This window comes from Uloborus diversus, chromosome 4, assembly GCF_026930045.1.
Source record: "Uloborus diversus isolate 005 chromosome 4, Udiv.v.3.1, whole genome shotgun sequence".
Lineage (NCBI taxonomy): Eukaryota > Metazoa > Arthropoda > Arachnida > Araneae > Uloboridae > Uloborus > Uloborus diversus.
In genome coordinates this window covers 148,697,664-148,723,924 of record NC_072734.1, presented here as the reverse complement: position 1 = coordinate 148,723,924, position 26,261 = coordinate 148,697,664, and the positions used below count along the sequence as shown (strand labels likewise).

General features: G+C 31.2%; 2 protein-coding genes across 3 annotated transcripts in view; both read right to left on the bottom strand.

Annotated features, from left to right (window-relative positions):
- The window catches only part of LOC129221297 (BPTI/Kunitz domain-containing protein-like), a 25,380-nt gene extending 9,181 nt beyond the window's left edge, over positions 1-16,199 (bottom strand). Inside the window, exons 1-3 of one of the 2 annotated variants that reach the window (XM_054855756.1) lie at positions 16,073-16,122; positions 11,333-11,512; positions 7,522-7,761 (exon numbers count right to left, since the gene is read on the bottom strand). In XM_054855756.1, the coding sequence (XP_054711731.1) occupies positions 7,532-7,761; positions 11,333-11,512; positions 16,073-16,115 (453 nt within the window). In that variant the 5' untranslated portion in view covers positions 16,116-16,122 and the 3' untranslated portion in view covers positions 7,522-7,531. Of the gene's footprint in view, positions 1-7,521; positions 7,762-11,332; positions 11,513-16,072 lie in introns of those variants that run through there. The other variant, XM_054855757.1, reaches the window with a different exon arrangement.
- Positions 16,200-24,986: 8,787 nt separating this feature from the next.
- LOC129220385 (neuronal acetylcholine receptor subunit alpha-10-like) overlaps positions 24,987-26,261 on the bottom strand; it is a 30,378-nt gene continuing 29,103 nt past the window's right edge. The window contains exon 7 of the mRNA XM_054854798.1: positions 24,987-25,337. Within this exon, the coding sequence (XP_054710773.1) occupies positions 24,987-25,337 (351 nt within the window). The remainder of the gene's footprint in view (positions 25,338-26,261) is intronic.

Genomic DNA, 26,261 nt, shown 5'->3' with positions numbered 1-26,261 from the left:
GTCAAGATAATAAGTAATTTATTTCTTGATTATAATGCTCAAAAATTTCAGTTCATTTTAATATATTTATACATACGTTAATGCTAAAGCAACCAGTAAAGTTTAAATTAAAAATTTGATAGAAGAAATAGGCGGTATAGTAAAAGCTGTTCGTACGAAACAATATACCGCCTGTTTCTTCTATCAAATTTTTTAATTTATTCTTTGCTGGCTGCTTTAGCATTAACGTAAATATAAATATATTAAGATGAACTGAAATTTTTGAACATTATAATCAAGAACTCAATTACTTTTTTTCTTGGCTGCTTTAGCATTAACGTAAATATAAGTATATTAAGATGAACTGTATTTTTTGAGCATTATAATCAAGAAATTAAATACTTATTTTATTTCGTACTTTTTAGAGAGAATCAAGCTGATAAAATAGTCTTTAGATTTTAAATTTTTTTCATCTAAGTTTGAAATTGGATTTGAACATTATTATTAGTACAATATTACTGTGACCTCTAACAACAAATTTTATGGAACAATGCATATGTAAAACTTAAAGTATTACAATCTAATTGTAATAAAATGTATTCTAAATTAGACTTCAAAATTATAAGTGTTGGAGTAGAAAAGGTGTGATTTTTTTAATTTCCCAATAATTTCGAACACTTATTCAAAACTACGTTTTCAAGTTTTTTCCCCCCTCATATTTAGAGAGATGAGAGTTTGACTTTCATTGACCGTTGAAAAATGGTTCAAAATTTTAGAATATATTTTAAGGCCTTTACTATTTTTCAGACATAAAAGATTTTTAATCATAGAAAGATGTCCTCTAATAAAGTACGGACATATCAAAATGGATGACTCGGTCAGCAAAAATATCGTTTTGAATTTATTTATTTATTTATTGTTACTATTATTATTATTAGTGTTATTATTACTAGCAAAAATACCCGGCGTTGCCTGTGTCAGTAACAACTATGAGAAACAGTCGCTACTTTCATTTGTTATGTTTTAACTCAAAGAACTTGAAACTAATCGCTTTGAAGGAAGTGATTAAAAATCGAGCTCCTTTCTTGCCCATGAAAGTAAAATAGCAATAAGTATGTAAAATATTAAAAGAACAATATTTATTTAGAAACGAAAGCAAGGCATTTAAGGGCATACAACTTTGAAGAACTCCCAAAATATGAAATTAAACTTTACTAGTTTAAAAATATGTCAGTTTATTATTATTTTTTTAACATAGATTTTCAAACCTTCTCTATATGGCTATTGAAGTACAAATGTGTAAAAAAAAAAAAAAAAAAAAAAAAATGTAGCTACACATAATCCCCATATATTTGATTTTGTTATTTTTATTTTTTTTATCTATTTATTTATTTATTTATTTATTTTATTTATTTTATTTTATTTATTTATTTATTTTTTTTTTTTTTTGAAATTTCAATTATTGTGGGTTCTTGGTGCGATTTAAAATGCTACCAAATCGTTTCGGAATACCTTGGATAATATTCCCCTACATTGTAAAACTGTCCGTTACTACATGAAATACACCGCCAGCTCAGTCATTTCCAGCCGAGGACAGCAGTTTCGTGCTTATTAGCACCCATCAGCCCGGCATAGGAAAGTGACTGAGCTGGAGATGGAAAACCTCTTAAGGAAGTCAAGAGTGCCAAACAAACTGGTAGCTAATATAGAATTAGCACAGATGTGACCGAAGCAATGGTTCGAAGGCAAGGCATGGTTCTAATTTACTGAATATGTCCGTTATTAATTTTCGTCTAAGAGATATTGTCGCGAAATACTACAATAATTTTGGTGACCATAAAATGACGCTGAACATTATCATATAAAATTTATCCAAAATAAGTAGCAAAATTTGGTCATGTTTTCAAATTTAAGACAAAGTAATGGAAGTCTTGGAACTGTTTATGGATTTAACTAACTTAGTTGGAAGATTCGTTTACATTTAAACAGAAATTTTAAAGATTCTTTTAACGGTCATAGTTTGGTTACATGGTGGAAACCGAGAAACAGTATTACATAGTCAGTAAATTACCGCCCATTAGCCAGGGCTAAAGCAGAAATACATGAAATACACCACCAGTTCAGTCATTTCCAGCCGAGGACAGCAGTTTCGTGCTTATTAGCACTCATCAGCTCGGCATAGGAAAGTGACTGAGCTGGAAATGGAAAACCTCTTAAGAAAGCCAAGAGCGCCAAACAAACTGGTAGCTTATATAGGATTAGCAGACCAGACGAGTGACCGAAGCAATGGTTCGGTTCAACTCGAAGATTGAAGGCAAGGCATGGTATATTCAGTGTTTAACTTCAAAAACAAATACTTGAACAAACTGCTAAATGCCTCAGCTATTGAAATATTTGAGCAAAAAGTTGGCGAAATCGATTGGTTAATGAGTAAGTGTCCAATCAATACAAATAAAAAAAAAACTTAAATTGCATCAAAGTTGCATTAAAATGGAAAATAATCAGACAATTAAATTTATTATCAGCCAATCTTGTGCGAAAATGTTTCTTTAAGACTTGACTTAAGAAAAGCCTTGAACAGTCAGCAAAAATATTCAACAATACAACACTTGTAACTATCGCCAGGGAGTTGAGATGATACACTAAATACTGTATTGAGAGGAAAAACTTCGAACATGGAACTAAAAAGCTTATAACACGTTTTCGTTTTACTTAGAAATTTCGAACAGGTGCCATCTTCAGCAGACATGGACATATAATGCTAATGTGTGCAAGTATTTTTTCACATCCATATTAGAGAATGAAAAATGAAATTGCCCCCAATGGGGCAATTTCATTATTTAAATCCATTCAGTAGTTTTTGCGTGAAAGAATAACAAACATCCTCCAAAATTTTTGCATACATAATAGTATTAAGATTTTTTCTTTTTGACGAAATTAAAGGGGGAAAAAACATTTTATTGACGGTTTGATTAACCGAAACCCAGACAAATTAATTTTGAAAAGCTACAATACTGCCTTACAATAATGCTACAATAATGCCGTTTAGTTGTATTCCTTATGGGCTGTTCCTAAACGATGCATGCTTTTTTTTCAAAAATTTTGACACCCACTCCCCTTTGTCACACTTCACTTTACCTCCTCCTTCCCCCCTTAGTCGCATGTCATGCTATTTTTCGCTTTCAGTATATTCTTTTGAAAAAAATTCACGCATTTTAAAACTCAACCCCTCTTCCTTCTCACAAACTGTCACAAATTTATGCACCACCTCCCCGCTCAAAAAGTGACATCATTTTTGGAATGCCCCTCATAACTGGTTTCATTGAACGAAAAGTAGAGATACTTAGAAAGTTTACCCATTAAATCAGTAGATGGCAGCACTACTAAACTTTACCTTCAAGAAAAAGTTTTAGAGACAAGGAAAATGATCTTAGTGAAAATACAATTCGATTCAACTCATCATAATTTTTTTTTCTGTACGCGTAAATAGGAAACAGCAGTGATAAGATACAGTTGAAGCTTAAACATAAGTTGAGCTTTCGATCGCAATGCTTCCACTCATTTTTTTTTTTTTTGTTGAGGGACACGTCTTAATAAGGAACACCAGTTAAGGGACGCTTTCCCTGGTTTTAGTCCCTGTAAATTGGAATCTCCACCTCTGATTAAAGGATACCATCTGAGGGACAGTCACAGAGAGAAAAATGCAGTGATTGATGTATAAAAGCAGAGAAAATAAATGCGCACAAGTTGAATTTGTTGAAAAAAAGAGTTTTTTTTTTTGTTTAAAAATTAATTGGTAAATTGGTGTCTTGACATTAACATCCATCCAAAAAGCAAATATGTATTTTGAAATTGTTGCTGAAGTTTACATTGATTCTTTTTCCTCTCAGCAATTATAGATCCAGCTCCTACGGATAGTACACTGCCCATAACAAACTTTTAAAGAAAACTTGAAATAAAATTGCAGTGTTGCATTGCATTGCATTGTAAAATATGTGACTTAAAGCAAATCCACGAACCAAGCTATACTTCAATTTTTTTTCTAAATTACTAACTTTGATTCTACTGAATTTTAGACTAAATTTTAATTAGAAAAAATGTTTTGCACTTTGAATAACTCTCAATTTTATTTAGCATATATAAAACATTTCCAATGTTTAATCTTAAATGTTAACAGTTTTTGGTTAGGTTATGACTAGAGATGAAAACAGTCCGAAAAAAAACTGTAAAATTTTGGAAAAAAACGGGGTTTCTTTTTCGAAAGGGTTTATTTCCAATTCTGAAAAATTGAATTTTTTCAACTTTTCAGGAAGTTTTAATTGAAATTTTCAGCAAAAAGAGATAAAATTAGTAGACCTCAAACTCTGATGCTAGTTAACTCTCCCCCCACCCCCTCCTTGTATGTTAAAATACTGTCTTAGTTTGATAATGCAAGTTGTTATATAGTAAAATTTGCATACATAGATCGAAAAAATACTTTTCGCCCAAAAAATGAAATGTTCTCCACAAAACTATCTCAATAATTTCAGTTATATGCTTATTTATTTATTAGAGCGCCTTAAAAAAATGAAAGTTGGTTTTTCAAGTCACATATCCTCTTATTTTTTTCCGTTTAAATCAAAACTACTGTAAAACAACTTTCATATAATTTAAACTACGTCTACCCGTGTCGGCTTGCGCCTGAAAGTGTAAACCAGCCCTGTGTACGAGGCCGAATATATTTTTTTTGGAAATTCGAAATTTTATGTCGATAAAAAACGTTGACTATATAGCCCCACATGCACCACAAAAATATTTTTCGAAATTAAAAAATATTTAGATGTCCATCAAGAGGCCTAAAATTTATGATTTTCTGCAAAAAATTGATTTTTTTTTCGATTTACCTTTTAAAAAACCACACATACATTTAAAAAATAAAATATCAAGTTCAAAAATTATTAGCGAACACATTTTCAAATCAACATTTGGAAATTAATAATAAAAAAAATATTTAAAATGAGAAATGTAACTTAAAATTCATAAGATCCATGCTCAGAGTACCATGTGGGAGACTTAAATATAGCAAGAGAGCAAAAATTGCTATTTAACGCTATATTCGACTCTATTGTTTATATTTTTTATCTGGCTAACTTCTTAAAAACCTTACATTTTTAAAAATATATAGAAAAATTAAATCAATTATTTGAAGAAAATTGCAAACTTTAGGCCTGCTCAACACCTAAATATTTTTTGATTTGGATAAATATTTTTGTGGTACTGTGCGGCTAGAGGCAACGTTTCATAAACATGAAATTTCAATCTTCCAAAAAAATATTTCTTGATTCGGTTTAGTACAGTGTTGGTTCACACTTTCAGACGCATGTCGGCACGGGTTGCCATTGCTCAAATTGTATGAAACTTATTTACGTTTTTTTCGATCTAAAAAGAAAAATATAAAAAGGGTGTGAGACTTGAAAAATCGACTTTCGTTTTTTTTTTTTGGGGGGGGGGGGGGAGAGGGACACGGCCACCTCAATATTTTTTCAGTATTAACTTTTGCATTCCGTTGAACAAAATCCAACTAACTTTTACATAACGAAGAGCAAAACTTAAACTTAAATAAAAAGTTTTGAAAAAAATACAGAATTTAATTATTATAAATTCAAATAGCAGTAAATTAAACACCATTTTAAAAACAAATCTGCATACTCTGCCGTGCTAAGAACAGAAGGGGAATCTGCAGTTGAGCTCAATCTGAGATAGTGCGTTTTAAAGCTTGGCTCTTCCATACATTTAATTCAAATGTCTTTTTTTTCCAGAATTTTTCTTAAAAAAAGTTCCCGTTAAAATGACCCTAAAACATTTCATTTATTAAGCAAAATGCAAATCAGAGAACAACTTGGTTACAATAACTCAATTTTGTTCAAAAGTGACTGCTTTTACTACTGTGCTTACCACGGCCCTATAGTTAACTGAAACTCCAGCTCGAGTTTTGGTTCAGCTTTAGAAACCTTTACGCAGTTTTTGTTTAGGGTTTCTGTTGGAAAGATACAGAAAAACCAATTTAGTTTTGATTTGAATTTAGACTGCATAAGAAAAAATCAAAACTCAAAAGCTTTCAATTTCAGACAGTAAAGTTACATTGCGAGGGAGGGAAATCATACTTATTTTTCTTTCAAACAATATCAATCATGTTTGAATGTCGATGATTACTATTATTATTTCAAGTTTCAAAGGCATTCTAAAATAGAAAACCTAATTGTTATGAGTAGACACACCTTGCCCAATATTATTGGTTGAATCACGATTTGACTTATTTCTCGTGATTGACCAAGAAAGCTCTCGGTTATAAAACAAAACGGCTATTTTTTTCTAATAAAACTTTCTTTTATGTGTATTTCTGTCAAGCAAAAAAAAAAAAGAAGATGCCTGGATTGCATATATTTTTTAACGCTCAAACCATTATATGTTCCAAGAAAAATTAAGAAACTATTTTCATTCATAAAAAAAAAACATGTTTTACATATCTTCCAATTCTTCCGGGAAAAAAACGGAAAAAAACGGTTTTTTTGAACCACTTCAGAATTTCCGGAAATTTTACATCTCTAGGTATTATTGATGGAATATTCTATTCGTACTGGTCATTATAGGTCATTATAAAGGTGCGTACGCTGTTACTGGATAAAACGAATTAAAGAACTGGACGAAAGCTGATTTGTGATGACTTTATATCCATAAGTTAATTCTTCCCTGCATTGAATAAGGAGCTCCTAAAAACCCTGAAAAGCAAAAAAAAAACCCGAAACGTCACTAATTCTTTCCGGTTAACGTTTCGGGACTTCAATACCAGTTTTCTGAGAAAAACAAGCCTTGTAACGAAAGAGTTTCCTGAATCACATTAAGTTCGATGTTGGCCGATATTATAACGTGATGAAAAAGGTTTTTAGCTACCAGTGTAAAAATATAGAACACTTCTTTATTAGGTGATTCTTCGTCAGCTCAATTACGGCCTCTCCGGATTGACTGAGTACCAATCAAGGGCGAAATAAAGCCTCCGGATATTGTAGCTATGAAGGAAATAATTGCAATTCCGTCTTGGAGTCGATCATATTTGCTTCAAAATATTCCCAGGTAAAGGAGGATGGTGACAAGCTATCACTATATCCTTTTATGCTTTCACTGAAGATTCCTGAATTATTTTAGAAACATGACTCGCTTTGATTGGGAACGTTTTTTTTTTAAATATTTTTCAGAAAGGTTCCAGGTTAATTTGAGGAAGAGGTTACTAAGTTTTAACGCGAAAAAGTCCTGTTTTTACAAGATATGCTTCATGCAGAAAGTAGACACATTAGCTGTCCATTATTTTCCAGGAATGTTTATGATTTTTTTTTACTATTGCCGTGTCAGAAATTTATTACAAATTGGTGCATTAATGATGTTTTTTCTTACATTATGTTATTTTGTAGCACAAATGTATTCTGAATTTTACTTCAACAGTTTTCGCCGTTCGAATTGTTTTTGAAACAGGTTGTGCATTACTATACGCGAACACAATATTGGTTTAAATTTTTATTTACATATTTTTGTTAAGCTGTACAGTTTGGTCGGCATAATTTTTCTTGGAACACGTTTCCATGCATTCTGTTCTAGTAGCGAAATTGTTGGCATTTCCTCTACATCCTCCGTACACGAATGAAAAGCAATCGTCTTCTGCTTCGTCATAATAATGCCTTACAACAAAACCACTACATGGACCTCTGTCAGCTGGTTTCGTGCATTCTTCTGTTTTGTCTAATGCCATTCCTATTGATTAGAATAATAACATTAATAACATTATAATTTTAAAACAAAAGTAATAAATATATTTCAGGTGTCTATTTTGTTTTATATTTTAGAACTGTAATAAGGCCTATTTTGCATGGAAGCAAACACTGTTCTTCCATTGAATTGTATGTGGAAAAATACGGATTAAACAAAGTTTAGGCTGCTTGCGTGTGAAACTGTCTGAAGACTACACTGCAGTGGGCAGGTAGGCAGTGAAAGCTCAGGGCCGTATACCAGGAAGGGGTACTTAGGGTTCAACCCCCCCCCCCCCCCGAAAAGTTCTGTTTGACAATTAAATGTTCGTTTATATTTAAAACTTTTCAAAAAATATTGTTCCAAAACTCAAATGTCTTTTATATGTATATTAATTGCATAAAACGCTTTCATAATAGATAACCCGACGACTTGAACATTAGCACAAATAGTGCAAACCTCCGCATGAAAGTTTTTGAACCCTCCCCGAAATTATTTTCTGGTTACGACCCTGCTGCAAATTATGCTTTTTTTTAATCAATCACGGTTGCTAATTGTTTTCATTTGACCGCCCTTGATGTTTGGTTACTTTTTCAACCCCACCGTCCTCTGCAGGTGCGAGCACTGTGCCCCGGAATCCGCTTCTCCTGGTCGATGGCGTCCATGTACTATACACAATAACGCTCATACACATACACACTCACACATACACACAAGCCAACATTTATACACACAGGTCTACGCACACACACAAGCCTACCCATTCACATACACAACTATACATGTAACCACCCAAAAGGAGGGGCAGACTTGGAGGGACAATAACCGCTCCTAGAAACAAGTGAAGATGGTAGTAACCAATGAGTAGGGTTCTGTCGCAACTCGTGATTGCGAAAAACATAATTTGAATTAAAAATTACAAAATTCAAATTATTATTATTATTTTTTTTACGTAAGCATTATTGTTCAAACGTACCAGTTTGACTTTCGTTGAAAAAAAGAGCGAATAAAGAAACGTCTAGTTTCAACATTTCCGTATTGTTCTTATCGAATTCAAAACCCTTCTTCAAGTATCTCGAAAACTCATTTCTGCAGAAACTGCCGTTTACCTGCCCAAGGCAGACCAAAACCCTAATATTTTTTTGGTTAGAAATAATGCCTTTACTTGAAATGACGATAATAAGAACTGGGGACAATCTTAATCACGGCACTTAAGTTCTATTTATTAAAACATTCCATTATTTATTTCGTGAATAAATAAGGAAGCAAATGCCAACATTTTATTTATTGGCATATTTTTTCTCTAATTCTGTCTTCAAACCTTTTTAGATACTCAGTAAATTAGGATTAAGTTGACAATATTGGACGGGTTAAAAGGACAGCAGAGTAAGTCAAAAAAGTTACAATTTGGGTTACGCATGGATTTTGGTTCCATTTTATTTCTTCCATTAAGTCTACCAGTTTGCTCAAAACATACTAAAATATAATGGCCACCAGGAGAGCATAAAAATTGTATACCACTAAGCTGTTACGGTGAGGGTAATAGTGGTGTAAGTCAGTTGCCATACCGTGGAAGACAATTGCCAGTAACCAGAGGGTTTTGCTTGGGGCAGGAGCTATCTGAAAAACCTGGATAGCCTTTAACAGTCAAGGTTTTTTTCCAGATGCCAGGAATACATGAAAACGTACGGGCAATTTTGAATTTCTAAAAACAATGGAGGATTTTTTTCATTTTCTTTTTTGACCATGAGAAAGTCTCAATTTTTTTCTGATAAAATACAGATTATTTTCTTTTAAAACAATTTAACGTGATCCTGATCATTTTCGTGGATTTTTTTAGAAATCTTTAATTACTCGAAATTAAGTTAAGACTTACGCATCATTCTTATTCTAATTACGATCAAGTTTAACGTACTTCCGTACAAGTATCAAATAATAAACCAGGCAAACCTGTGTTGTATGTTCACTTATTTCTTTTAAACGTATTTCTGCTATTTCTTTCTGATTTGTTAGCTTCTTAAAACGGTCCCACTTTTTTCTCTACATTAATTACAACTGAGGTTTAAGCTGTGTTATTACTGATTCGTAAGTGAAACTTTAGACCGGAAGTTACATTTAAATGCGTTTTCTGAGGAATAATGTTTTGAAGAAAGCTGGCTACTGTAACAATGATATCTCATAAAGTTGTTCATGTTTTGATGTGAAATTTTTTGAGATAATTTGATGTACTTTGCTTGTTGTTTTCCTTTAAAAACTAAGATGAATTTCATAATAAAGAAATATTTTTATGTGCATAAGTTTAAACAAAAGCTTAAAAAGAAAAATACTAGTATGTGAACTTTTTCTAGCTATATTTCAGAACAATTTTTTAAAAAAGGAAATATTTTGCAGATAAACACACATAGATGTCATAAAAATGTATTCCTACAAGTATCTATGTGTGATTAGAACCTAATTTTGACCGTAGCTGTTAGCGTAAAATACGTGTTTTCGCTATTTTTCTTCAAATTCGTCCAACTTTTTTTAAAAATAATATTTTGAAAGCTTGTTTTTACTTTTTTTTTTCAGTTTTGAAACATATGCAGCTAAAAAATAACATTTTAAAATGCCCAAGTTATTTTTTTAAACAATTCTTCAAACTCAGTCGGATACCTTAAGTGTTTTTTTTTTTTTTTCAGACGCACGCCTGAACTTAAAACACAACTGAAATGTAGAAAATTTTGCGTTTGTAAAACAAAACGCTTTTTTTTTTTTCATGATTTGTGTTGAAACTGAAAAATGTTCAGTTTTGCCAACCAAATATAAATCTTAAATCTTTAAACATCTTCACATTGATCTTTTGTTTTAAGATCCTTTATTATTAACGAGAATGAGACTTTTTGGTAAAATTTTATGATTTCAATTTTCTTTCGGGGTTTTTTTCCCCTCAATGATTGTGTTAAAATAATCAATTATCCAACATTTGGGACAGCTGAATCCTGTTTCAACATCTGCTCATTGCACTGATCAGTATTACATTCATCCATTACTAAAATCATTTTTGCATATTTTTCTAAAAGTGGACCATGTAAAACCACCTTTACATCAACCATATACTGGTCTCATAAAGTGTTCAGCAAAACGGACAAAATAATTACAATAGACAACAGTAATCGACGCAGTTCCACGTCCATTGTCCCGGCTCCTTTTCGTAAACTAATATTAGATCATCTTCATAACATGGCACATCCGGGAATCGCAGCTTCAACCGAGCTCATCTGTGCGCTGCAGTAATTTGCAGTCTTTGTGCTTCAAAACGTTAGATAGTTTGATTATTTTAATTTTCAGGACGAAGGTATTCAATTGTTATTGTGTTAAAATGTTTTCTTTAATAATCTTTTGCAAAGGACATATATTAATGAATACATAATTATTTATAATTGAATGCACAGAAAATTTAATAATTTAGTTGTTTGCTTATTACAAAGTCGAAAATTCAAACTCTATTCCAACAGCAATTTTCATTATAAGTTCAAAAATATTCGGTATGACGTTTATTCAGATCAGAATTACACGCACAATTACGAAATCATCTCACCTTCACAAAATTCTTCACATTCTTCTCGAGATTCAAATTGGTTTTTGTTTCCAAGGCATCCTCCGTAAACGAATTCGTGACACTGGCCCGAGTACTGGTTAAAGAAGTACATTTGCACGTACGCAGTACATGATCCTTCGTCAGGATCCAACGTGCAAATGTCTTCCTTCTTAGTGGCACCTACAACAGGTATAATCATATACAGAATATAATTTTACAAAATAAGCAAAATGTGTTCTATGATTTCATTTTATTTTGTTTTATTTTATTTCAACTTCTTTAGAGCACATGAATTGCTCATTGGCAACTATCCGTTCCCCGGGATACGGTTGCGAGAGAGCGTTTACACCTTGAATAGTATTTTCAGAAAAAAACCTGAAACACGTCAACTTTAGTTTGTTTAGTTTTCTCAAATTTGCAATCATAATTTGATTTTTTGTAATCAAAATTTAAAACAAAAGAATATATAGCACCCTCTAATATTCCAATTATCCAATATTTAGGGGTAAATTTCACTCCGCTAAAAATGTTGGTTGCCGATAAAAGAAAAACACGGATTCAATATTTTCAAGTGTTATATCGATGTGCTAAGTTTTATTTCAATCCTTAGTCCTTTTAGGTAAGGCTACTTGTGAGTTAATTCAATTCCTGCATCAGCAAATATGCATCTAAAAAAAGGACAGCTCTGTTTGAAGGACAAAATGTCCAGACCCCTTAGCGTCCCATATTCAGGGGTTCTGCTGTATATATTTTTACGTATAATAAAATTATTCGTTAATGTAAAAACCACGAGAAAATCATTATTTCAAATTGCCTGGTGCATTCAGTAATTCCAACTGCAACAAGCTCTCGCTTTGTAAATGATAAAATGCTGAGTAAAAGCAAATAAGTAGTAATTTATTTTCAGAAGGTTCCACTTTAATCAGGAATTCTCTGCGGAAGTAATCTCGGATAGGTCTTCGTAAAGTGAACCGAGCGAAGACAGCAGCTTCCAAAGGAGGGGAATGTATTGCAAAATGAAATGGTAAAATGTAATTTACTCAGATATCAGTGCCGCCACTTATATGTTAGTATTTTTACTATGTTATAGAATATTTCACTACCAGTAAAATTATAACTACCAGTAAAGATCACGGCATAGGATAATACAATAATACAAATCATTTTCAAAATTCAATACTCGTATCGTGATACTTCTATTAAGTACGGTATTTATGTACTTACTAGTGTACCCGCACGGTTTTGCCCGTGGTGGAAAATTAAAAGGTCATTTGATTTATCTGTAGATTTAAAAATAATGGAAAATGAATTTCTATGGCTATTTGCTCGCCCAAGTTACGGTTTCACGTTATGATAACTTGGAAATTTATTCGTCAACGTAATGATAATTTCCTCGGTAAACCGTTCTTAAAATTTAGAATATAAAAATAACTAAATCGAATTTTCAAAATATCACTTCGAAGCCAAATTTCATGAAAATCGGCCGAACGGTCAAGGCGCTATGCGCGTCACAGAGATATAGAAATCCAGACAGGCAGAGATCCAGATATCCAGACAGAGACTTTCAGCTTTATTATTATTAGTAAAGAATATCAGTAATTCTTTGATTTTAAGAGTTTACTTAAATGATTCAATTGTGGCGTAATTCTGGGGCGAATGGAAATCGTGTTTTTCCTTAATTTTTTCATTCATTTCATAAATAATTCACGCATACATTCATTAATGTACTTAAATGGTAAGTATTTTCTCATTTTTATTCTGTCTGTTTTCTAGAAAAGTGAATTTTTGCGCTGCAAATTTTTCAATTTTTCAACTTTTCACAAAGTTGCAGCTAGGCATTTTTTTTAGAAAGGCAAAATATATAATTTGAAGAACTGCAAAAGTTCTCAAAACATCATTAGATTTAGAGATATTGCGGACTAAATCTGAATGTTTGGCAAATTTCATAAATGTAATTTCCCCTTGGTTTTCCTTTAAATTTATTATCTAAAATCAAAAAACTGTACTAAAATTGTTAAATCCTAGGAAAAAAACTAATGACATCAAATAATTAAAAAGGAAAAAGAAAAAAAACGATTAAACTTATGGAATAATAAATTCATACTTAAAAAAAAAAACTTTCAAAAAAAAAAAAAAATAATTAAAATAATGCATAAAACATTCAGTAGTATTTTATCTTCAGACTATCTTTACCGTGCTCATGTTAAAAACTTTTGCGCTGGATGGCAATTGCACAAATAGTAGTGTCATTTTAACATATTTCACTAAAATATATAAAATATGGCTATTTTCGTTAAAACGTTGCAGTTTTTGAGCAAAAGCACTATGATTTTGAAGATTGGCAGTAGAAAAGCTAGGAGAAAAAGCACAATAAACTGCAAAGTAAATCGCACAATAATATTTAAAAGTACGAGCAAGGATGGTAATAACAGACGCAATTTGTTTTCTATTTACTTTTATATTAAATTCCCCTAATCAAGAAGCTTGGGACTGTCAACACACAAAATTCTTGAGCCGTCAGTTAGTTGCACATAGTCGTCATGAAAACTTGTCAAAACTGTTGGATGGTAAAGATGCAAAATGCTGGAGACAAGTTTTAATAATGAAAAAAACATATTTAAAGCATTGTAAATGACTTGATTGCTATAAAACTTAAAGCTATTTAAAAAATACATTTCAGTTTTTTTTTTTTGCTGTCTAGACCATAAAACACTAATATAAATGACATTTTATCAATTGTGTTGAAGTTCCAAATAAATTTGTATTATTTAACACTGTTAAATTCCTGTTATCTTGTCCTTTAAAATGTTACAAAAAATTATCTTTCTAAGGTTGCAATGAGGCTGGGACAAAAAACTGAAATTTTCTACTGTAACTAACATATTTACTAATGCATTCATTCATTTTCTTATTCAGTCACTAGTTTAATTATTCATTATTTATTTAGTCATTTTCTTGTTTATTCATTTATCCATTATTTAATTTACAGATTTGCTTATTCATTAGTCTACAAATATTTACACTCTTCAATCAGAAAATATTTCTTTAGACAAACATTTTTATTGGTAAAGCGACAGTTTTACACATATTTATGAGTAATACGTAAAATTCGAACGTAGTTTAAACAATAGGGGAAACTAAGGGGGTTTGAGCCGAGAGGATTTTTTCCGTGAAAAGGATATTTAGGGAAATTTTTAGACATATTACTCGTTGACCAGTCCCACAACAGTATTTTGCAGAGACAAGCCATTTCAGAATTATCAGTAGTTTTACAAAAAAAATCAGTGATAAATGATATTGAACCTTAAAAGTGAAGTTTGAAGATTTTGAAATTGTTTAGATTTTAAACTCCTGTTTTAAAAAAATGAATTTTAAAAGTATGTAAGTGTTTTAGTCAATTTCCTATATATAGCTATCTATTGATATACAGTAGTTTTATATAACTTTAATCTAAGATGCTAAAAGTTTAATGTAAAGAAAAGAAAACTAACTAAGGAGACTTGACCCAAGGAATAATTTGTTGTTTTTCTTTAATTTGATGTTTTTTTCATTGAATTTTTATTTTTGAATCTATAAATATTGTGATTTTGGCCTAATGATATGATTTTACTTAAGCAATAACTCCAATATTGTAATATAAAGGCCGGATTTATTACTTATATTTTTTATGAATAATTATATATAAAATTTTGGTTTGAAAATTGCTTTTATTTAAAAAATAACTAAAATACTAATAATTCTTGAGACCAATGAGTTGTTACTTAGTAAAATGACTGAAATATTGCTTATGTCTGATCTAATAAAGTTCTGAATTCGACTTCTGCCATCCTGCCGATATAAAGTAAGATAAATAACGTAAACAAAATATAACACTTCACCTAAAGAGTGAACATTTTGTATATTCACCTCAAATTATCACTTATTAAAACAAAAAATACCATCAAACCTGCGTTTGTGATTTCAATAGCTATGAATCTTCTTGAGGGAGGTCATGTCTCCCTAAGTGTTGGGTAAAGTCTCCTTAGCTCTTAGGACACTTGACGCATTTGCAGACATGATGAATATAATTTTTGTAACATTTCTACTTAGAATTATGCTATTTTTTATCCATATAAAAGTGCAAAATTTCAAACTATTTTTATTACATTTTTTGTTTTGTTCTAACTGTTCTACCAAAAAAGAAAAAAAAAGGAAATAAAAAAAATAAAAATTGGGTCAAGCCTCCCTGGCTTGACCCTACATTTTAAACAATTACAATAAACTTCTTTTACTTCACACAAATAAGTAAAAACAAAGTAAAACATTTAAAATAGACTGCTTTTTTATTATCGTTGGTTTAGTTTTAAAACACCTTGTGAGAGATACAGAAGCATATTTTAAATAGTTCACTATAATGCCGGCCAAGTGTCAGTTTTGAAGATAAAGTGTATTCAAAATGTTGAAAATATTAGAGTGTAAGTTATCAACATATATCATCTTTATGGGTGTGCGTAGGTGACTACGTGTTAAACATTTTGTTTTTCTTTTTTACAATAGATATAAACTACGTACTTAAAGACATATTTATGTAAGTTTTAACATACGTTCAGGATAATCGGCTGGAGGTACAAATATTTAAGATCATAAATTGCTTTAAATAATTATTTCTACATTTTAAAAACAAGATAAATGTACTACAAAATGGTGCAATATTTAAAAACATATTTAAGAAAAAATATTCAGATAAATCGCAACAATTACCTGTTAAACTGGTAATGAGCACGATTATTGTCCAAAATAACATTTTGCAAAGATATATTTGAGAACTTTCTTTTGAAGTTAGATTAAAGTACGTGCGAAAATGTTCTCGTGAAGAACCAGCTGTTTCTTTTGCACCACATGATAACGAATGATTTATATTACTGTGAGATCTGAAAAGGCTGATAAAGGGAAAGCTCCTGGATAGGTTGATATTTAACAAAACAAAAAGAAAACGTAATTTAAGTGAAATGAAAGGAGACTACAATTGTAATTTTGCATGCGCATGCAGTAGCAAAATAATGATCTCCTCCCCCCCCCCATCCGTAAAGCCCAGTAAATTAAAACGTATCAATGGGAGACAAGATTATTTTCTAAAATGACTGACATCAGCAACCAATGCCTATCAATATAATTTTGATTTATTGTTTTTTTTCCGATAAGAAATTGCCCAGAACTAATAAAACCACTACTCTAATACCAATATCAATTTAACAGCATAATATACATCTATTTCCCAATCGTATAGTACTACACGCATTCTCTGATCGTTTAAAGCAAAGTTTGAATGCACAACAAACTTTTATGTAAAGGCTAAGAACTATAACTTATTTCAGCTTATAGTAGAGGCGCAGACGCATCCGCCATTTTGGAGCAAGTGCTTCGCAGCGATAGCATTGATGCTGATGTTTATATTTCGTTAGCACGTGTTAAATGGAGTCAAATGGGTGGTTGTTTGGCTGTTAATTGTGCAAACAGCTATAAGAAAGGATTTTGGCTCTTCCGATTTCCAGAAAATGGAGAAAGAATAATAAATGGATAATTAATAACCGACGAAGTGACTGACAGCCTGGAAATAGAGCTCGCTTCTGTGAGGTTAATATCGATTTTTTTTTCTCGTGAATTTAATATCATCACGTTACAAATGCTCAGTAATCTTTGCTAACATGTTCAAGTGTTCTACGGAATGTCTTTTATTCTGTATTTCCCTGTTGTGCTATAAGTACGCTTGCTCCAACATGGCGGATGCGTCGGCCTTTCTAGTTATAGGGGTTCTATTTTCAGCAATATATAAAATCTTAGATCTATCCGTTTGCTAGCTGTCGTTTCTCAGTAGAATCAAATATCGACAGTTTTCAATGAAACTCGTGAATGTATTATTGCATGAGAGCAGAAATATAAAGAAATGTAATTTAAAAGGATTTACAAGAAAAAGTACTCTCAAATACAAATTTTCAAATATGCATACTTCAGAGAGAAAACAATAAATAGCATGAGAATAACCCTAAAACCAATAATTGGGAAATGTACTGGTTAAGATTTCTTGCCTGCAACTTGATTACGTCTATTACAAACTGAGAAGCCTAAATCAAGGCTGAAACTTTTCACTGTGGATACTCTAACTGAGCCGTTTGGTATTTGCTTGCAACAAAAAGCGCAAATTTATCTTTGAGGTTTAAAGAAACAAAGGTTTTAAATTATTAACTCACATTTGTTATCGCAAAAGTATCAAGGCTCAGACTGAAATTTGAATATATATGAAATTTTGCTTAAAGTAAGAATATGATTATAAATTAAATTGTCTGTAACCGAGCAGGGCTCCGGTTCATTTATTTAAACCAGTAATTTTGAACAGTCAAAATATCGTAAAAACAGTGGTGTTCATCTCTCCCAAAAGCATTTACATATTCCCTGAAAAGTTACGGAGCATTCTTTTAAAATTTTACTCCCCCTGAAAAAGATACTGCGATCCCCTTAAACTCCCCGGATAAAAATAAATAAGAATTGGACGAGAGGGATAGGCGACTTCCGTAGAATCACATCAACAGCTCACAAATTCGTACGTTTTTGAAATGATTCTTTAAATTGTCCTATCACATCTTAGCACTATTAATTCAATTTGTTTTTTTTTTTTTGTTTTTTTTGTTTTGTTTTTTTTTGAGCAATTACGATTGTTAATTGTTTTCATTTGACCGACCTTGATGTTGTGGTTTCTTTTTCAGCTTGGACCAGGGGCCTCTGCAGCACCGCCGCCCATCGGCCTCTGCAGGCGAGCCTCCTCTGGTCCTTACCACTGTCCCCCGGAATCCATGCCTTGCACACACACGCGCACATGCGCGCACCTTTACACACTGACACACATGCACTCTGACACACATACACTCGCGCCTACGTACATACACGCAGGTCTACGCACACACACATCTAGCCTACACATGCACGCACGTGTGCCTACACAAACACACGCCTGCACATACACACACACAACTATACACACGCAACCGCCCAGGAGGCAGGCTTGAGGGGACAGAAGCTGTTTCTATAATCAATAAGTGCAATGAGTAGTGTCCTGCCGAATCTCGTGATTGCGAAAAACATAATTTGAGTTCAAAATTCCAAAATTCAAATTGGTTTTCATTTATTTATTTATTTATTTAACTACTGTTGACTATATTGCATACAAATGTCCATTTTTAGAGTTAATATTCAGTGCAGGCAGTGAAGTTAATGGAGTAAAGTGGGATAGCATTGAATTGCAGTTTAGCACGTTTAGAAGAACCACGCGGAGAGACAGAAAACGTATTTTTACCATTAACTTTTCCCCCACTACACGCCATATTGGAAGGAAGAACTACAACATTCTGCAGTGCTGAGCACAAGAGTCGTATCTGCACTTTTTATCAAAATTGAGTTATGGTCACCTAATGATTCTTTTTTCATATATTTCACCTAAATGCAATGTTTTATGGTCATTTGTAAATGGGAAATATTTTTTAAAAAACTCTGAAAAAGTTGCATCCGTATCAAATACATGGAGGCACACAATTTTAAACTGCAATTTCTGGTTTTGAACTCAGATGCAGATACAAATTTTGTAGGTATATGTATTTTTTATTTTTTAAGCATTTAAGTCAGTCATTATTAACAAATCAGTTAAATTTTTATTTATTATTTGCAAAAGCTTTTACGTAAAAAAACGTTTTATTAGAATCCCATCTTTTGTTCACAAAATATGGAATTCATTTCTCAATTTCCCTAGATTTGAGTGAATGTTTTATTGCTTTCAAATATCTCTCAACAATGTTTTAGGCATACTTTATAAACACTTGCAATGTTTGTAGCTAATGGCATAGAAAAGAGGACTTTGACAGAGGAGTACAATTTGAAATTAGAAGCAATATTTTTAAAATTTTGAAAGATCATCAATATCTGTAAGTACCATTTAACATGTCCACCTTCCACCTATAGTTAGCAAATATTACGTTTAAGTACTTTCACTATTCGAGAAAAATCAAATCAATTTCCATTTTTGAATGTGTCCACGATGGTCTGGCTGTGGGTAGACATTTCAAAAAAAAAAAAAGAAATCCAAACCGCATGTACTTTTATTATTTTAAAATTGATTCCTTAATGCAAATATTCTTTTAGTTAAATGTGCATGTAAATAATCAGCGGAAATAAAGACATTAAAAACATTGGGCAAAGTTTATGCAAATGACAAAACATGGGTTACGGAAACTGCATGTAACTGGTTTGAATCAAATCGCGGATGGTCGTCTCATTTTTCCTGTAAGTTTTTCAAGTCTGTTAGTGGCGACCTTCCGTTAGGTCTTCACGGAAACAGAAGCTTAAGCCGTTTCGCTAAAAAATGAAGTTATTTAAGTTCTTAAAACTGAATTAAGTTTTTTCCGAGTCCCTGGAGACCAAATTCAACAAAATGCTTTCCTGGGGTAGAATTCTTGGCGATAAAGTCAACGCAGTTTTTTTTTTTGGACGGGGAGGGTGGGGGGTACGTGGGACGCCGGACATGGAAGCTTTTTATTTTATATATTTATCTCTTTATTAATGCATGCTGTAAATACATTTTTTTTCATATATTCAAATAAATTCCATTTTTTTTTTGTTCACTCAACTTTTGTTTGTCTCATTCAACTCTCAAACCAAATCAATTTTTATGCAATACACAGAAGCAGGGTAAATTTATCGTCAGCTGTTTATTTATGCTAAAATGTAAATATATATTAATATATGAGTGCATTACTTTATGCATATTTTGTAACGGAAAAACCAAATGTTGACGCATTTTTTGCGTCCACACTATTTGTAGAGAATGAAAATAATCAAAGAGTCACTTTAGAAAAACTATAATTTTATTTGCATACAATTTTTAAGCATGTATTTTTCTACACTGGTATACAAATCCACGTAAGCAACAGCGTGTCTAAATTTTATTGTACAAAAAAAATGAACTATTATATTTGATTGTATATCAAAGTTATCTACAATTATACACCGTACATTTTTCAAATCTTCATTTTACAGACTTACAGTTAATATTTGAAATTTTACGATTTCAGTCACATAAATAAATAATCATCTAGTGTTAATTCTTTATATGCTAACACTATAAAATCTGCTTCTGAAACCTAGTTATCTTACTTATATGTACAAAACATTTTTCATACAAAATAATTTTTACGCGAAGAAGGAGAGCTACTTACCAGAAAACCATATCTTAATGAAATAGTTTTAAAAAAATAAATAAGTATCAAATCAAAACCGCAGAGCTTAGCATATGTCTTTATATATAACTTATTTGCTCTTTTCACCCCGTTATTGAGAAATGAAGTCTTAAATGATTGGGACATTTTGAAAAGAATCGCCAAATTTAGTTAAAAATGGAAACTCAAACGGTCAATATAGCTTCACTAACATTCAAAGATGATTATCTTGTGATCACTTTTTCCAGAAACTTCAATTTCTCGATAACATTGGCGACTTTCCTTAAAATGTCGCCCGAGTTTAAGACTTTTTATTTCAAAAATGAGGGAACCAGGGCAATGATTTTAGCGTCAACACACATGTTTCATATTACTTTTTTAAATACCATTTATTTTATTTTATTTTTCATTATTACACTTTCGTGTTGTTTACCTCCACAGATCAGATGAATGAATGAAATTTTTCACTTGGCATGACTCATGAAAGCTTTGCAATAAATATGACGCACCTATTTTTTTTTATTAATCAATACAGAAAATGGAAAATACGGAAAAAATACGGAATCTGAGTGAAAACATATCTTCTACCTTCTTCACAAATGCACATCATTTAAAAATCAATCTTTTGTTTTTCAAAACACTCGAACAAAAAATCACCTTAATACAAGCATGAAAATTGGAAAGAAGTGTATAGAAGTATTGTAATTACAAATCTTCATTTTACAGTTTCAGACAAATTTGTAAGAGCACTTATTTTGCTTTTTTTTTTTTTTTTTTTTACATGTTTTGGACACCAAAGCTTATACATTTCTCTGACCAATTAATAATATTGAATTTTGGGGATTTAGAATAAAAATAAGAAGGACTACAAGCACTAACTGTACAGTTTAAGAGTAAGAAAACTATTAACTAAAACATAAACTAACACACACACACACAAATAATAATAATGCGGACACGTCTTTCAGGGTTCTATGGAATCCTTTTTCCAATGAGGAAAAGTTTTAGTTTTTGGATGCGAGGTCACTCTCACAACTTTGTCCATTGAAAAGGAGGTTTTCTTTAGCTCTTAAGCATAAACCAGCCTTTTTTATGCATTTTTTTTTAACAAGTTTGTAAGTTTTATGTTGTTTTTCTGACTATTATTTTATTAAATAAAGTCATTTATAAAAATAAGAAGCATAAATACGAAATACCGCGCATAATTGCACAAAATTGCTTGTGCAATAAAGCAATTGTTATTTCTTATTTTTACGTTTCAAGCACAAACATATTAGTTAAACTTTAAGGTAATTTCTGTCTTAAATGTACAGTTATTTAAGATATCGTATTTATGCACGAAAAAAAAAATACAAATTCACTCACTTTTTAAAGAAAAAAAGTGGTGTTACTTTAAAATCAAGTATTATTTTTGTTAGGTATTTTTTTTATAAATTCAATGATAAATTTCAGCTCTAAGTTTATAATGATCGTCGTAATTTAAGTGAACATTTTCCCTATCTAGTTCCTAATCACTGACTAAAAAAAATAATGAAAGAAATGTACAATCATGGAATAAGTTTGTTTAAAACAGACTACTCACGGGTGTTTGTGCTTGACTTTAAGAAAGCATGAAGCGCAGTTAAAGACAATATTGTCGTTTCACATTTTTTTTCGGGGGGGGGGGGGGAATAGTTATGTGATTTTTACTTGAAAAGCAGTCAAGGTCAGCTCTATATGTGGAATGCACAAGTGAACACTTTATTTTATTTGTTTTTCAATGCCGCATAATATCCGTATCAGGGAAATACAAATAAATGTTTTTAAAAAAAGTTTTTGTTCCTTTTCGCTGGAGAATTGAACAACACTTTTATATGTATTCTCATAAAGTTTCAGTCATGAACATTTCGATAAGCAATAAGAATACAATTATAATTCTATCCCTTTTTCGAAAGATTTTAAAATTGCTTTTACATGTTTAAATTATTTTAAACATTGAATATTATGAAACTTTTTAAAGAGATTGGTAGCTTAATTTTTTACATTTTGTGGTTGTCAATATAGCAGGATTTTATTTACTTTGAAATTATTAAAAAGAATAATTAACGTTTAAATATTAATGTTAAGCAAGACATTTAATTTTAATTTAAAAATTGAAATTTTAAGAAGGAGTTAAGGATTGGAATTGGAATAGTTTTCGATGATTGTACGTTAAATAGTGAGAAATATTTACTTTTAATTTATTATAACATTTACTAAACATATTTTCGTTTTCATTTGTTTAGTACGTATTGGATTATTTAAATGTGCAAATTTTTAAGAACGATAAAAGTAAAGGACCTGTCACCTATAGTCAAAAGTAAAGTACCGCTTTTTTAACTTAAATTGCCCATAACTTAAAAACATTAAAAATTAACATGGAGTGCTCCAGAGCGGAATTATTATTCTTGTAAAAAATGGAATCCTTTCAAGCTCTATATACCATACATTGGCACACATTTTTTTAACTAAAAAAAATCACCTCAACCATAGTGATACTGTAACATGTGAAGGGAAAAAAATCTTAGACCCTCCTACCCCCACAAGATACAGAAATACTTTTTTAAGAGTCATGCGTTAAGTTTTTCGGTTGTTTCTTTACTAAAACAGCCTGTCCATCGTTGTCTTAATAAAAGTTCCGTCCATTTTTTTTATCATTCAATATACGGTTTCATTACTGAACATATTTTTTAATCTCGTTTGTTCCGTTAGCTGAGATCACCTCCCTTTTTTCTAATTCCCATATACTACTTCAAGATGTTGCAGTAGTTTTTTCATTCAGATTCAAATGAAGCGAGATTAGGTGAATAAAGAAAATTGGCAATAAAAGTTTTTTTTTTTTTGGCCTAAAACTACGGAGCACATATGTGGAAGAAACAATTCTTAATTCAAAATCTTGTCTTAGCACCCCTTTGAATGAGTTCCAAGATAGCCCATATAACTAAAATACCTGTTACCAATTAAAAATCTTATTGCTGTTCATGTCTCTTGTTTCGTTACTAAAATTCAGACTAATATAGTCTACCATTAAAGAGAATAGATACAATAAAATGAAAATAACAATTTTGCATACAATGTTACTACAACCAATATCTTGAGCAAGAAATGTATTACTTTATATCAAAATGTTTCTGTTCCATTTTGTTGCTTCGAGACAATTGCTTTACATTTCATTAGTATTATGGAAAATTGAACAGGAATCTTTCAGACAATTTCTTGGAAATGGTTTTGCTAAAATCTTGGGATTACTGTTGACCTTGATTCAGCGGCTATTTTATTTTGAAATAAAAGCATTTTTTACTGCTGCCGTTTTTTTTTCTAATTTCCAAATAAAGTAGAACATTTGATGCATTATTTCATTAAAAATTTCTTCTTGAAATCCAAGCCTACATTATATTAGCAGTTCCGTTTGTGTTTTTCTAGCTTCTAACGTGTGTAAGATATTTAATGCATCAATGCATCATTTCATTCGTGTTTTTTTTTTTTTTTAATTCAGGTAGATTACCGTTTGTGTCTTTCTCGTTTCTTAATAAAGTGGAACACTTGATAAATCATTTCATCACTGTTTTTTTTTCTTGAACTCCAAATCGATAGAGAACATTATTTTCGAAATATCGCTAGTATGTTCCTAGTTTCTAACCAGAGTAGAGCATTGGTTTAACATTCCATCAATAATTCTTTCTTGAACTCCATTTCCAATACAAAACATTAATTTAATAGTACGTTTGCGTTTTCTTAGAATATTTGACACATAATTCCAGCTATTATTTTTTTTCTTGAAATCTGGTTCAATACAAAATATTATTTTAGTAGTACCGCTTGTGTTTTTTTAGTTTATAACCATGCTTGAACATTTGATTTTCATTCTTTTCGAAACTCGAGGTCCGTACAGTCTGGCATGAGGTGATTTCAACAACAACTATATTCCAAACAATGTAACAAATACTGGCAATGTACCAAATATTGTTCCCAACGAAGATACGTTAAATAATCGCAGTAAGCATATGTCTTACTGTGCAAGGTGTATCTTTTTTAACGAACTCTAGGTAAAAACAAAACATTATTAAATCAGTACCTCTTGTGTATTTCTAGTTTCTAACTAGAGTAGATCATTTAGCATTCATTCTATTAGATTTTCAGTCTTTCTGAAACTCCAGGTCAGTACAGTCTGGCATGAGGCGACACTGACGAAATCCCATACGTTGTTCCTAACGTGGATAAAATAAATACTCACTGTAAGCACCTATCTTACAGTGTCAGGCGTATTTTTTTTATTGAACTCCACGTAAAAACAGAACATTATTTCAGCAGTACCGATTGTGTTTCACTAGTTTCTAACTAGAGTAAAACATTTAGTATTAGTTCAATTAGATTTTCAGTCTTTCTAAAATTCCAAGTCAGTACAGTCTGGCATGAGGTGACATTGACAAAATACCAAATGTTGTTCCCAACGTAGATACAATAAACACCCATAGTAAACATCTGTCTATGACCAGAGCCAACAGTTGCCATTCTGCTTTGATTTTATCTCTTCTATCAAGTTCGGCTGTTCGCGTTTCGTTCTTTTCTATTGTTTGATGAACTTTATCGAGAACTTTGAGAAAATGAGTCTCAAAATTTTCAACTGGGTTTTTTATTGATCTGTGTAAATGTGCAATACAGTGATTGCCACATCGAGCTATGGGTGAAATATTTTCGCAAAAGTTTTGATCTGGAATAATTTTGCTGTTAGGCACTCTGTGAAACACCTGCAAAAATAATAAAGTGTGTACAGTTATCTAAAAGATGTAAATGTTTTATCAATTGGAAATCTGAAATAAGAACTAAAGATTAATAGCACAGAAAAGATATTTCTTGATATAGATAAACATAAAATGAACTTCTGTGAAGCATCATGGTCAGAAATTATCAAAGAGAAATTTATCAGGTTTTTTAAAAAAGTAAACAAGATATTACATGTAATAAGAATCTCTCAATTAAAATTATATTACACTCTCAATTTTATGAAAAACGTCGTGTAGTAGAAAATTTAGAATACGTCTTGCAAGAACTATAGATTTTAGAAAATGCAGTGCGATGGTGTATAAATACATCATGTAAATTGCATACGTCATCTACGTAATTAAATATCATCTGTAGATTTTGTTTCTTAGCTTCGAGTATGCTTCATTTAGACACAATTTACATCGCATCATTTCCATCTGCAGAAGAAAACTAATTTTGTAACTTCGTGCAATGTGCGTGTATTACCGCATATTTCCAATTTATAAAACACCATGCTGCTTGTGCACTCAGGTGATCTGTATAACGTTTGCAGGCGCAGTACGATTACATTTTAAGTTACCTACTTCAATTTGTTAACTTAAATAATTAGTTATTGTTTATTATGCTCATACTGAAATTATCAAAATAAAAAGTTTTCCTGTATTTTTCACAGGCATTTTTTTTAAAGTCTTGCAATAAAATAGTAAATTGTAGCTTTCCTTGATGAAAAGTGCCAGAAGTAAATTTTGAAGTAAATTGAACTGTTAGTTGGAACTCGACTTCCAAAAAGGCGTCCATTTGATAACTGAAATAAAAACCATTATCTTCAAACGCATTGTAACTATGCCTTGTTTTATTTATTTTGTCTTCATTTCAATTTGAGGATTTGGAACTAATAGTACAAAATT